The 14,515-nt window shown below is 45.7% G+C and overlaps 1 protein-coding gene across 1 annotated transcript in view; it reads left to right on the top strand.

The window, feature by feature from the left end:
- LOC112225988 (inactive phospholipase C-like protein 2) overlaps positions 1–14,515 on the top strand; it is a 101,180-nt gene that overhangs the window by 62,881 nt on the left and 23,784 nt on the right. The window contains exons 3-4 of the mRNA XM_024390159.2: positions 9,727–9,930; positions 12,202–12,277. Coding sequence (XP_024245927.2) covers positions 9,727–9,930; positions 12,202–12,277 — 280 coding nt within the window. The remainder of the gene's footprint in view (positions 1–9,726; positions 9,931–12,201; positions 12,278–14,515) is intronic.

Below are 14,515 nucleotides of genomic sequence, written 5' to 3'. Positions count from 1 at the left end.
TAGGGTTAGTAGAAGGATTCAGGTTAGGGTTAGAGCTACATTTAGGGTTAGGAGAAGGATTAAGGTTAGGGTTAGAGCTAGGTGTAGGGTTAGTAGATGGATTAAGGTTAGGGTTAGAGCTACATTTAGGGTTAGGAGAAGGATTCAGGTTAGGGTTAGAGCTACATTTAGGGTTAGGAGAAGGATTAAGGTTAGGGTTAGAGCTACAGGTTAGGGTTAGTAGATGGATTAAGGTTAGGGTTAGAGCTACATTTAGGGTTAGGAGAAGGATTAAGGTTAGGGTTAGAGCTACATTTAGGGTTAGGAGAAGGATTAAGGTTAGGGTTAGAGCTACATTTAGGGTTAGGAGAAGGATTCAGGTTAGGGTTAGAGCTACATTTAGGGTTAGGAGAAGGATTAAGGTTAGGGTTAGAGCTAGGTGTAGGGTTAGTAGATGGATTAAGGTTAGGGTTAGAGCTACATTTAGGGTTAGGAGAAGGATTAAGGTTAGGGTTAGAGCTACATTTAGGGTTAGGAGAAGGATTAAGGTTAGGGTTAGAGCTACATTTAGGGTTAGGAGAAGGATTCAGGTTAGGGTTAGAGCTACATTTAGGGTTAGGAGAAGGATTAAGGTTAGGGTTAAAGCTACATTTAGGGTTAGGAGAAGGATTCAGGTTAGGGTTAGAGCTACATTTAGGGTTAGGAGAAGGATTAAGGTTAGGGTTAGAGCTAGATGTAGGGTTAGGAGAAGGATTAAGGTTAGGGTTAGAGCTACATTTAGGGTTAGGAGAAGGATTAAGGTTAGGGTTAGAGCTAGGTGTAGGGTTAGTAAATGGATTAAGGTTAGGGTTAGAGCTACATTTAGGGTTAGGAGAAGGATTAAGGTTAGGGTTAGAGCTAGGTGTAGGGTTAGTAGATGGATTAAGGTTAGGGTTAGAGCTACATTTAGGGTTAGGAGAAGGATTAAGGTTAGGGTTAGAGCTACATTTAGGGTTAGGAGAAGGATTAAGGTTAGGGTTAGAGCTACATTTAGGGTTAGGAGAAGGATTCAGGTTAGGGTTAGAGCTACATTTAGGGTTAGGAGAAGGATTAAGGTTAGGGTTAAAGCTACATTTAGGGTTAGGAGAAGGATTCAGGTTAGGGTTAGAGCTACATTTAGGGTTAGGAGAAGGATTAAGGTTAGGGTTAGAGCTAGGTGTAGGGTTAGGAGAAGGATTCAGGTTAGGGTTAGAGCTACATTTAGGGTTAGGAGAAGGATTAAGGTTAGGGTTAGAGCTAGGTGTAGGGTTAGGAGAAGGATTCAGGTTAGAGCTAGATGTAGGGTTAGTAGAAGGATTAAGGTTAGGGTTAGAGCTACATTTAGGGTTAGGAGAAGAATTAAGGTTAGGGTTAGAGCTACATTTAGGGTTAGGAGAAGGATTAAGGTTAGGGTTAGAGCTAGGTGTAGGGTTAGGAGAAGGATTCAGGTTAGGGTTAGAGCTACATTTAGGGTTAGGAGAAGGATTACGGTTAGGGTTAGAGCTACATTTAGGGTTAGGAGAAGGATTAAGGTTAGGGTAAGAGCTAGATCTAGGTGTAGGGTTAGTAGATGGATTAAGGTTAGGGTTAGAGCTACATTTAGGGTTAGGAGAAGGATTAAGGTTAGGGTTAGAGCTACATTTAGGGTTAGGAGAAGGATTAAGGTTAGGGTTAGAGCTAGGTGTAGGGTTAGTAAATGGATTAAGGTTAGGGTTAGAGCTACATTTAGGGTTAGGAGAAGGATTAAGGTTAGGGTTAGAGCTAGGTGTAGGGTTAGTAGATGGATTAAGGTTAGGGTTAGAGCTACATTTAGGGTTAGGAGAAGGTTTAAGGTTAGGGTTAGAGCTAGGTGTAGGGTTAGTAGATGGATTAAGGTTAGGGTTAGAGCTACATTTAGGGTTAGGAGAAGGATTAAGGTTAGGGTTAGAGCTAGGTGTAGGGTTAGTAGATGGATTAAGGTTAGGGTTAGAGCTACATTTAGGGTTAGGAGAAGGATTAACGGTTAGGGTTAGAGCTAGGTTTAGGGTTAGGAGAAGGATTCAGGTTAGGGTTAGAGCTACATTTAGGGTTAGGAGAAGGATTACGGTTAGGGTTAGAGCTACATTTAGGGTTAGTAGAAGGATTAAGGTTAGGGTTAGAGCTACAGGTGTAGGGTTAGTAGATGGATTAAGGTTAGGGTTAGAGCTACATTTAGGGTTAGGAGAAGGTTTAAGGTTAGGGTTAGAGCTAGGTGTAGGGTTAGTAGATGGATTAAGGTTAGGGTTAGAGCTACATTTAGGGTTAGGAGAAGGATTAAGGTTAGGGTTAGAGCTAGGTGTAGGGTTAGTAGATGGATTAAGGTTAGGGTTAGAGCTACATTTAGGGTTAGGAGAAGGATTAAAGTTAGGGTTAGAGCTAGGTGTAGGGTTAGGAGAAGGATTCAGGTTAGGGTTAGAGCTACATTTAGGGTTAGGAGAAGGATTACGGTTAGGGTTAGAGCTACATTTAGGGTTAGGAGAAGGATTAAGGTTAGGGTTAGAGCTAGATGTAGGGTTAGGAGAAGGATTAAGGTTAGGGTTAGAGCTAGGTGTAGGGTTAGTAGATGGTTGAAATGTTACTGATAGTCTGTAATTACAAACACCATCTCTAGATGCTCTACAGACTATCCAAATAAAGTGTCACCAGTCATTATATTTCAAAGCTGTGCTTGTGTGTGAGTCAGAAGTTGGGATTGCACAATGTTCAAAATAGGCCAGTGACAATGACTCAGTCTAAGCTAACACCCCACATTAAATCGGGGGGGGTCTATACTAAGCATGGAAATGATACACAAGCGAGACATGTTAGTTGTGACGTTTTTGTGTGCATGCAGGAGCTATTCATTTTCCTATCATAAGACAGTTATGATAGGAAAATAGAAGACAATTACGATTTGGTAACTGGTACAGCAAGTGACAAGATCTGTGTGTGTGTGTGTGTGTGTGTGTGTGTGTGTGTGTGTGTGTGTGTGTGTGTGTGTGTGTGTGTGTGTGTGTGTGTGTGTGTGTGTGTGTGTGTGTGTGTGTGCTTGTGTTTTTGCAAGCCTGTGTGTAGTTGCCCCTGTTCCATAAAGGGAGATGTAAAATGTCCATCTCCCTCAGAGGAACAGAGATAGAAACGGGCAAACAGCCAAACAGGCCTGATGTGGAGATGGATGGCGTCATAGCACACTGTGGTTGGCATCAATGCTTTCTTGTAGATGGTCTCCCCAGATGGACCCTGCCTGTACCCGTAGTATACAGTGCCTTGCGAAAGTATTCGGCCCCCTTGAACTTTGCGACCTTTTGCCACATTTCAGGCTTCAAACATAAAGATATAAAACTGTATTTTTTGTGAAGAATCAACAACAAGTGGGACACAATCATGAAGTGGAACGACATTTATTGGATATTTCAAACTTTTTTAACAAATCAAAAACTGAAAAATTGGGCGTGCAAAATTATTCAGCCCCTTTACTTTCAGTGCAGCAAACTCTCTCCAGAAGTTCAGTGAGGATCTCTGAATGATCCAATGTTGACCTAAATGACTAATGATGATAAATACAATCCACCTGTGTGTAATCAAGTCTCCGTATAAATGCACCTGCACTGTGATAGTCTCAGAGGTCCATTAAAAGCACAGAGAGCATCATGAAGAACAAGGAACACACCAGGCAGGTCCGAGATGCTGTTGTGAAGAAGTTTAAAGCCGGATTTGGATACAAAAAGATTTCCAAAGCTTTAAACATCCCAAGGAGCACTGTGCAAGCGATAATATTGAAATGGAAGGAGTATCAGACCACTGCAAATCTACCAAGACCTGGCCGTCCCTCTAAAGAAGAAAGCCATTTCTTAAAGATATCCATAAAAAGTGTTGTGTAAAGTTTGCCACAAGCCACCTGGGAGACACACCAAACATGTGGAAGAAGGTGCTCTGGTCAGATGAAACCAAAATTGAACTTTTTGGCAACAATGCAAAACGTTATGTTTGGCGTAAAAGCAACACAGCTCATCACCCTAAACACACCATCCCCACTGTCAAACATGGTGGTGGCAGCATCATGGTTTGGGCCTGCTTTTCTTCAGCAGGGACAGGGAAGATGGTTAAAATTGATGGGAAGATGGATGGAGCCAAATACAGGACCATTCTGGAAGAAAACCTGATGGAGTCTGCAAAAGTCTCTCGATGTGCAAAACTGATAGAGACATACCCCAAGCGACTTACAGCTGTAATCGCAGCAAAAGGTGGCGCTACAAAGTATTAACTTAAGGGGGCTGAATAATTTTGCATGCCCAATTTTTCAGTTTTTGATTTGTTAAAAAGGTTTGAAATATCCAATAAATGTCGTTCCACTTCATGATTGTGTCCCACTTGTTGTTGATTCTTCACAAAAAAATACAGTTTTATATCTTTATGTTTGAAGCCTGAAATGTGGCAAAAGGTCGCAAAGTTCAAGGGGGCCGAATACTTTCGCAAGGCACTGTAAGTGAAGGTAGAGGTTGTGGTGCTAGGGGCAGGAGGACCCAGAGGCGAGGGGAGCCAAATCCCATTGGATGATATTATCACCTGTAGAGGAGACCAGAGCTGGCAGATGGCAGCGTCACACAGTGTAGTCTGGCCTCCAATAAAGAGCCTCCTCTCCCCTGAGACACACAGCCACTGACTCACACAGGACAGAGTAAAGAAGGGAAACTTCAAGGAGACTTCAAGTCTTCTTCACAAAGGCCTGTGTTGAGGGTGCATGGTAATGAGAGAAACCTCAACACACACTGTCACAGCACCACAATAGCAGCAAAATAGCACCACAATAGCAGCAAAATAGCACCACAATAGCAGCAAAATAGCACCACAATAGCAGCAAAATAGCACCACAATAGCAGCAAAATAGCACCACAATAGCACACCCATTCATGCGTAAATGTATACATGCAGATAGATACTGTATAGTGCAATCTTTTTATTTTATTTTTCTTTTACCCCCTTTTTCTTCCCAATTTCACGATGTCCAATTGCGATCTTATCTCATCGCTGCAACTCCCCCAACGGGTTCGGGAGGCGAAGGTCGAGTCATGCGTCCTCCGAAACATGACCCGCGGAACTGTGCTCCTTAACACCCACCTGCTTAACCCGTAAGCCAGCTTCACCATTGTGTCAGAAGAAACACCGTTCAACTGACGGCCCAAGTCAGCCTGCAGGCGCTCGGCCCGCCACAAGGAATCGCTAGAGCACGATGAGCCAAGTAAAGTGCCTCCTGCCAAACCCTCCCCTAACCCGGACGACGCTGAGCCAAATGTGCGCCGCACTATGGGACTCCAGGTCACGGCCGGTTGTGACACAGCCTGGGACCGCTGCGCCACTCGGGAGTGTAGTGCAGTCTTTTAATTAAAATGTTGGCCGTACACAGAAACACACACAAGTCACTCTGGTCAGCTGTAATTCACTCTGGCCAGCTGTAATTCACTCTAGCCAGCTGTAATTCACTCGGGCCAGCTGTAAGTCACTCTGGCCTGCTGTAAGTCACTCTGGCCAGCTGTAAGTCACTCTGGCCAGCTGTAAGTCACTCTGGCAAGCTGTAATTCATTCTGGCCAGCTGTAATTCACTCTGGCCAGCTGTAATTCACTCTGGCCAGCTGTAAGTCACTCTGGCCAGTTGTAAGTCACTCTGGATAAGAGCATCTGATAAATGACATTATTTTTTGCCTACAGTCACACCCCATAATACGCATGGAATGGTATTAAGAAATGCCTTATCACACTTCAGTGACCTCTGACAAAGAGTGATTGATCATCTCAAAGAACTACTTTTCCAGGTGATCGACTCTGAACAATAACAGAGTGAAGTGCGTTCCTCTTACAGGGGATTGGAGAGGAGGAGAGTGGGCGAGGAGACTGGCCGTTACAGAGAGGCTCTGTAGGAGTGGCAGGAAATCCATTCAGGCTATTTAGGATTTAACTCTCCCTTTCCTTTGTGTGTGTGTGCCTTTGTGTGTGTGTGTGTGTGTGTGTGTGTGTGTGTGTGTGTGTGTGTGTGTGTGTGTGTGTGTGTGTGTGTGTGTGTGTGTGTGTGTGTGTGTGTGTGTGTGTGTGTGTGTGTGTGTGTGTGTGTGTGTGTGTGTGTGTGTGTGTGTGTGTGTGTGTGTGTGTGTGTGTGTGTGTGTGTGTGTGTGTGTGTGTGTGTGTGTGTGTGTGTGTGTGTGTGTGTGTGTGTGTGTGTGTGTGTGTGTGTGTGTGTGTGTGTGTGTGTGTGTTGTGTGTGTGTGTGTTTGAGAGAGAGAGAGAGAGAGAGAGATGGAACAAACACCAAATTGAGACTGCATGCAGAATTCTGAAAATATATGTACAATATGTACAATATAAAACACCAAATAATGCATGCAAAGCAGAATTAGGCCGATACCCGCAAATTATCAAAATCCAGAAAAGAGCCGTTAAAATCTATAACCACCGAAAAGGAAGCAATTCCTTCCACAACAAAGCCATCACCTACAGGGAGATTAATCTGGAGAAGAGTCCCCTAAGCCAGCTGTTCCTGGGGCTCTTTTCACAAACACCAACAGAACCCACAGAGCCCCAGCACAACAACACAATTAGACCCAATCAAATCATGAGGAAACAAAAAGATAATTACTTGACACATTGGAAAGAATTTCACAAAGAAACTGAGCAAACTAGAATGCTATTTGGCCCTAAACAGAGAGTACACAGTGGCAGAATACCTGACCATTGTGACTGACCCACACTTAAGGAAAGCTTTGATTATGTACAGACTCAGTGAGCATAGTCTTGCTATTGAGAAAGAGACAGGCTATACGCACACTGCCTATAAAATTAGGGGAAACTGAGCTGCACTTCCTAACCTCCTGCAAAATGGATGACCATATTAGAGACACATATTTTCCCCAGATTAAACAGATCCACAAGGAATTCGAAAACAAACCCAATTTTGATAAACTCCCATATCTACTGGGTGAAATAGCAGCAGCAAGATTTGTGATCTGTTGCCACAAGAAAAGGGCAGCCAGTGAAGAACAAACATCATTGCAAATACAACCCATATTTATGTTTACTTATTTTCCCTTTTGTACCTTAACTATTTGCACATTGTTACAACACTGTATATAGACATAATCTGACATTTGAAATGTCTTTTGGAATTTCTGTGAGTGTAATGTTTACTGTTTTTGTTTAGTTCACTTTTGTTTATTATCTACTTCACAATGTTAACATATGTTTCCCATGCCAATAAAGCCCTTGAATTAAATTGAGAGAGAGAGAGAGAGAGAGAGAGAGAGAGAGACGGCCCCATACTCTGTTCCTGCAGCATGCGTTCCAGTAAAGGGCCTGCTGCATTCACTCCCAACTCCAAACTGCAGTCCGGAGAGTGAGAGAAAGGGATTAGAGCGAGAGAGGGGGGAGAATGCAAGAGGGGAACAAAAACAGCAGTGAAACCAGACACGCAGTTCTCATTTGGGGAATGTAATGTTGGAGGGGTAGAGGAGGAAGGGATGAGGATAATTAAAGACAGTGGCTAACTGTTCTGTTTGGTTCTGTGGCCCCTGCAGTCTGGATACAGTATGGAATGTATAGAGCAACAACAACCACACACACAGGGGCGTGTGCTCACACAAACATACAGAGACACACACAGGGGCGTGTGCTCACACAAACATACAGAGACACACACAGGGGCGTGTGCTCACACAAACATACAGAGACAGGGCGTGTACTCACACAAACACAGGGGCGTGTGCTCACACAAACATACAGAGACACACACAGGGGCGTGTGCTCACACAAACATACAGACACACACAGGGGCGTGTGCTCACACAAACATACAGAGACACACACAGGGGCGTGTGCTCACACAAACATACAGAGACACACACAGGGCGTGTGCTCACACAAACATACAGAGACACACACAGGGGCGTGTGCTCACACAAACATACAGAGACACACACAGGGGCGTGTGCTCACACAAACATACAGAGACACACACAGGGGCGTGTGCTCACACAAACATACAGAGACACACACAGGGGCGTGTGCTCACACAAACATACAGAGACACACACAGAGGGCGTGTGCTCACACAAACATACAGAGACACACACAGGGGCGTGTGCTCACACAAACATACAGAGACACACACAGAGACACACACAGGGCGTGTGCTCACACAAACATACAGAGACACACACAGGGGCGTGTGCTCACACAAACATACAGAGACACACACAGGGGCGTGTGCTCACACAAACATACAGAGACACACACAGGGGCGTGTGCTCACACAAACATACAGAGACACACACAGGGCGTGTGCTCACACAAACATACAGAGACACACACAGGGGCGTGTGCAAACATACAGAGACACACACAGGGGCGTGTGCTCACACAAACATACAGAGACACACACAGGGGCGTGTGCTCACACAAACATACAGAGACACACACAGGGGCGTGTACTCACACAAACATACAGAGACAGACACAGAGGCGTGTGCTCACACAAACATACAGAGACAGACACAGAAACGTACTATGCGCACATACACAGGCACAAAGAAACACACGCACGCATACACAAACACACACACTTCCGCGAACACACACACACACACAGGCACACACACACATCTACACCTACACTACAGTGAGAAACCCATACACGTCTTCTCCATTTCTCATTCAACAGTAAAAGCCGCTCTCCTTGGCTGTGCTATCTCAGCCGGAGGGTGTTAATAGCTTTAGTTGAGGCTGTGTGTGCATACAGATGCCTATGTCGGCCCACAAAATGACAGCCATTCTCCAGGGGGAGAAAAGAGCCTTTCTCCTGGACCGGAGGTCCTGCAGGGGGACACAGCCCGGTTCCCACACTGCCTGGTTTGTTGACCACTTCCAAACTACCATCACCACACACTCTTCCTCCCTCAGTCTGTTGTTTCTCACCCTCCTTCTTTTATTCTGTCTTTCCCTTTCTTTCTCCCACTTTTCCTCTTTCTCTTACGACTGATTTCCCCCACTTGTCTCTCTTTCTCCCTCCCTCCCGTCTCCCTTCTCTATCCCTCTCTTCCCTTCTCACTCTATCTTTCCAATTTTGGTCTCTCTTTCATCCCCCATTGCTTTTTTTCCTTCCCTTGTTTGGATGGGCCAGTGAATGGTGATGTACTGAGTGAATGGCCCGGTGGGCCCGAATCAGGGCTCAGGTTCCCATGCTGGAGGGAACAATGCTGGGCTGTGATGTGAACAGCCACGCAGGGCTGGAGGTGCAGGCAGAGAGGCAGGCGTTGTGGCAGGGCCAGAACCAGGGCCAGGCAGCCAGAGGTGGAGGCTCCTGGGCCGCGTTGCACCACTGAACGAGCAGGCTGTGATGTCATGGGAAACCGCTCGGTTCACTAATGAACACAAATGTAATCAGGACCGTTCTTCCTCTCCTGAGGTTCCCTCTGGCCTGAGAAGAGTATCAGGATACGCTTGACCACATTTATCTCATGTGCAGAGTACGGTCTTGTGGGACATTTTGGTCACAATGATTATTGTTTTTTAAGTTGCTGTGGGCAATGTAGTAATAACGGTGAACTTGTCCCATGATCACCTTGGAATCAATAAACCGTCCTCTGTGTTTGAATTGTCCCTTGGGTCCGCTATCTTACAATCTCTTTCAATATTTACAGATTCCGTGATGCTAACCCTCATCCATGATCCTCTCTGTTTATTTACCAGAATGCCATGGTGTCGTTCAAGGAGCTGTGTGGTCTGACGCCGGCGGCCAACATGAAGCAGTGTATCCTGACCGTGTCCACGTGGCTGATGAACAGCGAGCGAGCGCTCAGGGTGACCGTGGACCTGAGTCAAGCCTACCCCACCATGGAGGCCCAAGGGCCCGTCCCCGAGCTGCTCCGCAAGGTCCTCAACGCCTACGACATGGTATCTATAGCAGCACCACATAGGCATAACATGCACTGCAGATCTACCACTCTGTTGAGGTCTATGTTGTACTCAGAGAGATACGTTTTGTGGGTAAATGCTGAACGAGTGACGCAAGCGCAACGTTCATTGGTGGTTAATAGGCGTGCGAACGTTATTCACTAAAAAGGTGCTGTGGAATGAAAGGTGACAAGCTACAACACCCTCGTGCACTATACAGTCTTTAAGAGTCTGTTGCGCACTATGCCTTAAAATAATACTATCAGTGTAGGAAAATGTTATAAAATGTTAGCACATTATGACACAGCAAGGCAACATGCCACAGATGACCTCCACCACAGGGAGTGAACAAACCATTTCCTATAGCTGCTGCAGCGCTGTGATAAATGCTAACTCATCCCGGAGCAGTTCACCCTGCTGCGCTTCCGCACGGCTTCCCATCATGCCCTGTGTCTCCCCAAGCCGTCACTCTCCATCCTGGCTGCTGTCTGATCTGTGATGACAACCAGCTTATTCATTATTCACCAGGCACCTACTGGTGCAGGCCAACACAGGGGTGGTTAAAGTCCCCCCCCCAGCGCTCAGAGCAAGTCAACACCCCACTATTCCACTCCCCTGATGGAGATTGGTTTGACCTATTGAACTGGGTCATCCCAGAGGAACTGTTGTGGTGTTGTAGCTACATGACATTACTGTCATATTCTAGTCACTCCTATTGCCGACACCTAGAGTGCAACAACCTCATATAAGTCCCATAGCTGAGGCTCTAAATAGCTTTGTAGTTTAATCAGCTTTCTCCCTGGGCTTGTCTTTGAGTACCTCGTATGGCCCCGGTACATTACATTCACATGTGAAGGGCTTTAATGAAGGGCCTAAATGAAGGGCCTAAAAATAATTCCAATGCTGTTCCATTGCAACATTCCTGTGCTCCCAGCCTCCCAGCGTTAGCTAGCAGAGTCCCGACAGCTGAGGAGATGAATCTACAGTGAGGCTGAGTGTGTCTGAGACAGAGGCTGCCTGTCCTGAGCACAGGGTCAGTCAGCTGAGTGTTACTGTGTGCTTCCAAAGATTAGTCCATTGGCACACACCCCACTCTCAAAAACAGAGGCTCCAGTGTTTGCGGGTGTGTGTGTGTATCCGTTTGTGTGTGTGTGTGTGTGTGTGTGTGTGTGTGTGTGTACCAGCCCTAGCCATTAAGACATTAATGGTTGTCCTCCTGTGGGCTGGTTGGACGCAGGCGCCGTAACCTAGGAGTGAACTGAGCATCAGCAGATTGGAACTTTGTGGTCAGCGCCCTTGAGGCCAGGCCAGAGAGACCCAGCTCAGCCTGAGCCAATGGGAGCCAGCCCCCTGTCCTGTCTGCTGACCAATATGATCCCAGATCCAGTGGCCCTGTACCAGCCCACACACAGTGGCCTGCTCCTTGTCTCTGTGCTCTTAACTAAAGTGTGAAACTTCATTAGCGTTCTCCTGCTGCTGGGTCAGGCCAGCTGCTTCTCGCTGTCTATGGGAGGGAGAGAGGCTGTAAAAGCAGAAGGTTTTCAGTTCAGGTCACAGGGTTGGGGATTGGAACTGGGCTAAAGCTGTAAGGCTGGCTCAATGCTTCCAGGAACACAGGTAGGGAACCAGACGGGGGCTGCATCACAACATGGCACCCTATTCCCTATGTAGTGCATTACTTTTGGCCAGAACCCTATGGGCTCTGGTCTAAAGTAGTGCACTAAATATGGAACAGGGTGTCATTTAGGATGCACCCAGACTGTTCTCACCTCCTATCCTCTACTGTGTCACCACATGATCAGGACTCGCTGTGTGTGTGTGTGTGTGTGTGTGTGTGTGTGTGTGTGTGTGTGTGTGTGTGTGTGTGTTTTGTCTGTCTCTGTCTCTGTCTCTGTCTCTGTGTGTGTGGGTGTGATTCCCAGGGTCTGGCAATTGCACAGGGAGAAAAAAGTTTATAAGAGCGAATGATCCAAGGGCTTTGTGAAATGTTGACATACCCTCTTTCTCTTCCATCGAATGTCTCTGAGAAGAATTTCCCTTTAGACTTTGTTATTCATTATTCCTATGGTATTCCCCCATGTTTGGCTATGCGTACATTCAATGATAATTCTGTGTTATTCTTTACCAAGAGGTTTTGTTTCCATTGTCCTGTTTAGCCTTGTCTACAGTAGGACTCATGGCATAAGAAGTCCCCCTGCGACACAGGAATTGCTTGATGCTGTACGACCTCACTTCCTTTTGCGTAATCTTGTCCCGTTTATTTCTCTATAGATGATTCAGACAAGCCGGACGCTGATCGAGTCAGCTGACGTGGTCTACTCCAAGCTTACACAAGCACAACGGGCAGGTAAGGCTTTGTAGTATTCACTTTATCAGTGACATAGCCTGGTAAAGTGCTGTCTCCTAAGGTCGGCAAGACAGCACAAACAGATCTCGGACCAGTCTATGCCACGGGTCAGGAGCTTCAACAAACCCAGACACTCCCATCCCAAACTGGTCGCTGATCAGTCTTTCTATTACATTTTTTTACCAGGTAAATTGACTGAGAACACATTCTGATTTACAGCAATGACCTGGGGAGTAGTTACAGGGGAGAGGAAGGGGGATGAATGAGCCAATTGCAAGCTGGGGATGATTAGGTGACCATGATGGTATGAGGGCCAGATGGGAATTTAGCCAGGACACCAGGGTTAACACCCCTACTCTTACAATAAGTGCCATGGGAGCTTTAGTGACCACAGAGAGTTAGGACACCCATTTTAACCTCCCATCTGAAAGACAGCACCCTACACAAGGCAATGAGATATTATATAACAACACTTCCAGCAGCACATGGTCTCTCATTCAGGGAACGGCCAGGACCAACCCTGCTTAGATTCATAGGCACAGCAGTGGAATCAGTTTTTCACAATTCATTTTTCAGTCAGTTTTTCACAATTCCAGACATTTAAATCAGAGTAAAAATTCCCAATTCCCAAACAGTTCTATGATTGTTTCATCTGACCAGAGGACATTTCTCCAAAAAGTACAAACTTTGTCCCCATGTGCAGTTGCAAATCGTAGTCTGTTTTTTCTGGAGGTTTTGGAGCAGTGGCTTCTTCCTTGCTGTGCGGCCTTTCAGGTTATGTCAATATAGGACTTGTTTTACTGTGAATGTAGATACTTTTGTACCTGTTTCTTCCAGCATCTTCACAAGGTCCTTTGCTGTTGTTCTGGGATTGATTTGCACTTTTCTCACCAAAGTACGTTCATCTCTAGGAGACAGAACGCATCTCCTTCCTGAGCGGTATGACGGCTGCATGGTCCCATGGTGTTTATACTTGCGTACTATTGTTTGTACAGATGAACGTGGTACCTTCAGGCATTTGGAAATTGCTCCCAAAGATGAACCAGACTTGTGAAGGTCTACAATTTTTTTCCTGAGGTCTTGGCTGATTTCTTTTGATTTTCCCATGATGTCAAGCAAAGAGGCACCGAGTTTGAAGGTATGCCTTACATCTACAAGTACACCTCCAATTGACTCAAATGATGTCAATTAGCCTATCAGAAGCCATGACATAATTTTCTGGAATTTTCCAAGCTGATTTAAGGTACGGTCAACTTAGTGTATGCAAGCTTCTGACCCACTGGAATTGTGATACAGTGAATTATAAGTTAAATAATCTGTCTGTAAACAATTGTTGGAAAAATTACTTGTGTCATGCACAAGGTAGATGTCCTAACCGACTTGCCAAAACTATAGTTTGTTAACAAGACATTTGTGGAGTGGTTGAAAAACAATTTTTAATGACTCCAACCTAAGTGGATGTAAACTTCTGACTTCAACTGTACCTGTGGGGATTTCATCATAGTCACTGTCATTGCTATTGCTGTAGCCATCCAGTAATTTACCACGTATCTTCAGGGACTTCAGGCCCTGGGTGGTTAACACGTCAGTCGGCATGTGCATTCACTCACCGAGCAAGACGGCATTGAATGGAACAAGAGGAGTGAATAAACTGAGTCAATAAAGAGGACAGGAAGGACAGTAATAGATAGAAAGATAGAATGAGGGAGAGAATGGAAGCAGGGAATCGTCAATACTGTTTTTTTTAAGTGGCTTGTGGACGATAGCGGTGACTAAGGCTTTTGGTGCGTGGTTGTAATTGACTATAATGAGATCTTTTAAGTACAAAATGGCTCCAAATTAGGGGGCCAATGATTGTCTTTCTCCTGGCTCGCCATCTTCTGCGCGGGGCTGTAATTGCAGTTTGCCCCCACTGCAGTACTGAGCGGCTGCAGACAGACAGATGGCTGCAGACAGACAGATGGCTGCAGACAGACAGATGGCTGCAGACAGACAGCGCTTCTAAATGGCAGAGAAGATGAGATGAAGATGCATCAGGATTCCTGATTTATCCTCATTATGTTTGTTTACCTACAGTATTTGTATCTGCCCGCCTCTGAAGGCGAGACATAACACAGATAGTACATCTGCACTGCTAAGCCCATGGATATTAAACCAGCAGCGAGGGCACATGTGTACACCTCCTAACGTTTTTATTTGGACAGTGAAGCAGCCTGTAGGGAGGAGGTCAGAGACCTG

Source organism: Oncorhynchus tshawytscha, linkage group LG27 (genome assembly GCF_018296145.1).
Source record: "Oncorhynchus tshawytscha isolate Ot180627B linkage group LG27, Otsh_v2.0, whole genome shotgun sequence".
Taxonomy (NCBI): Eukaryota; Metazoa; Chordata; class Actinopteri; order Salmoniformes; family Salmonidae; genus Oncorhynchus; species Oncorhynchus tshawytscha.
Note: the sequence above shows the minus strand (reverse complement) of the source record. Positions and strands in the feature narration are given on the sequence as shown.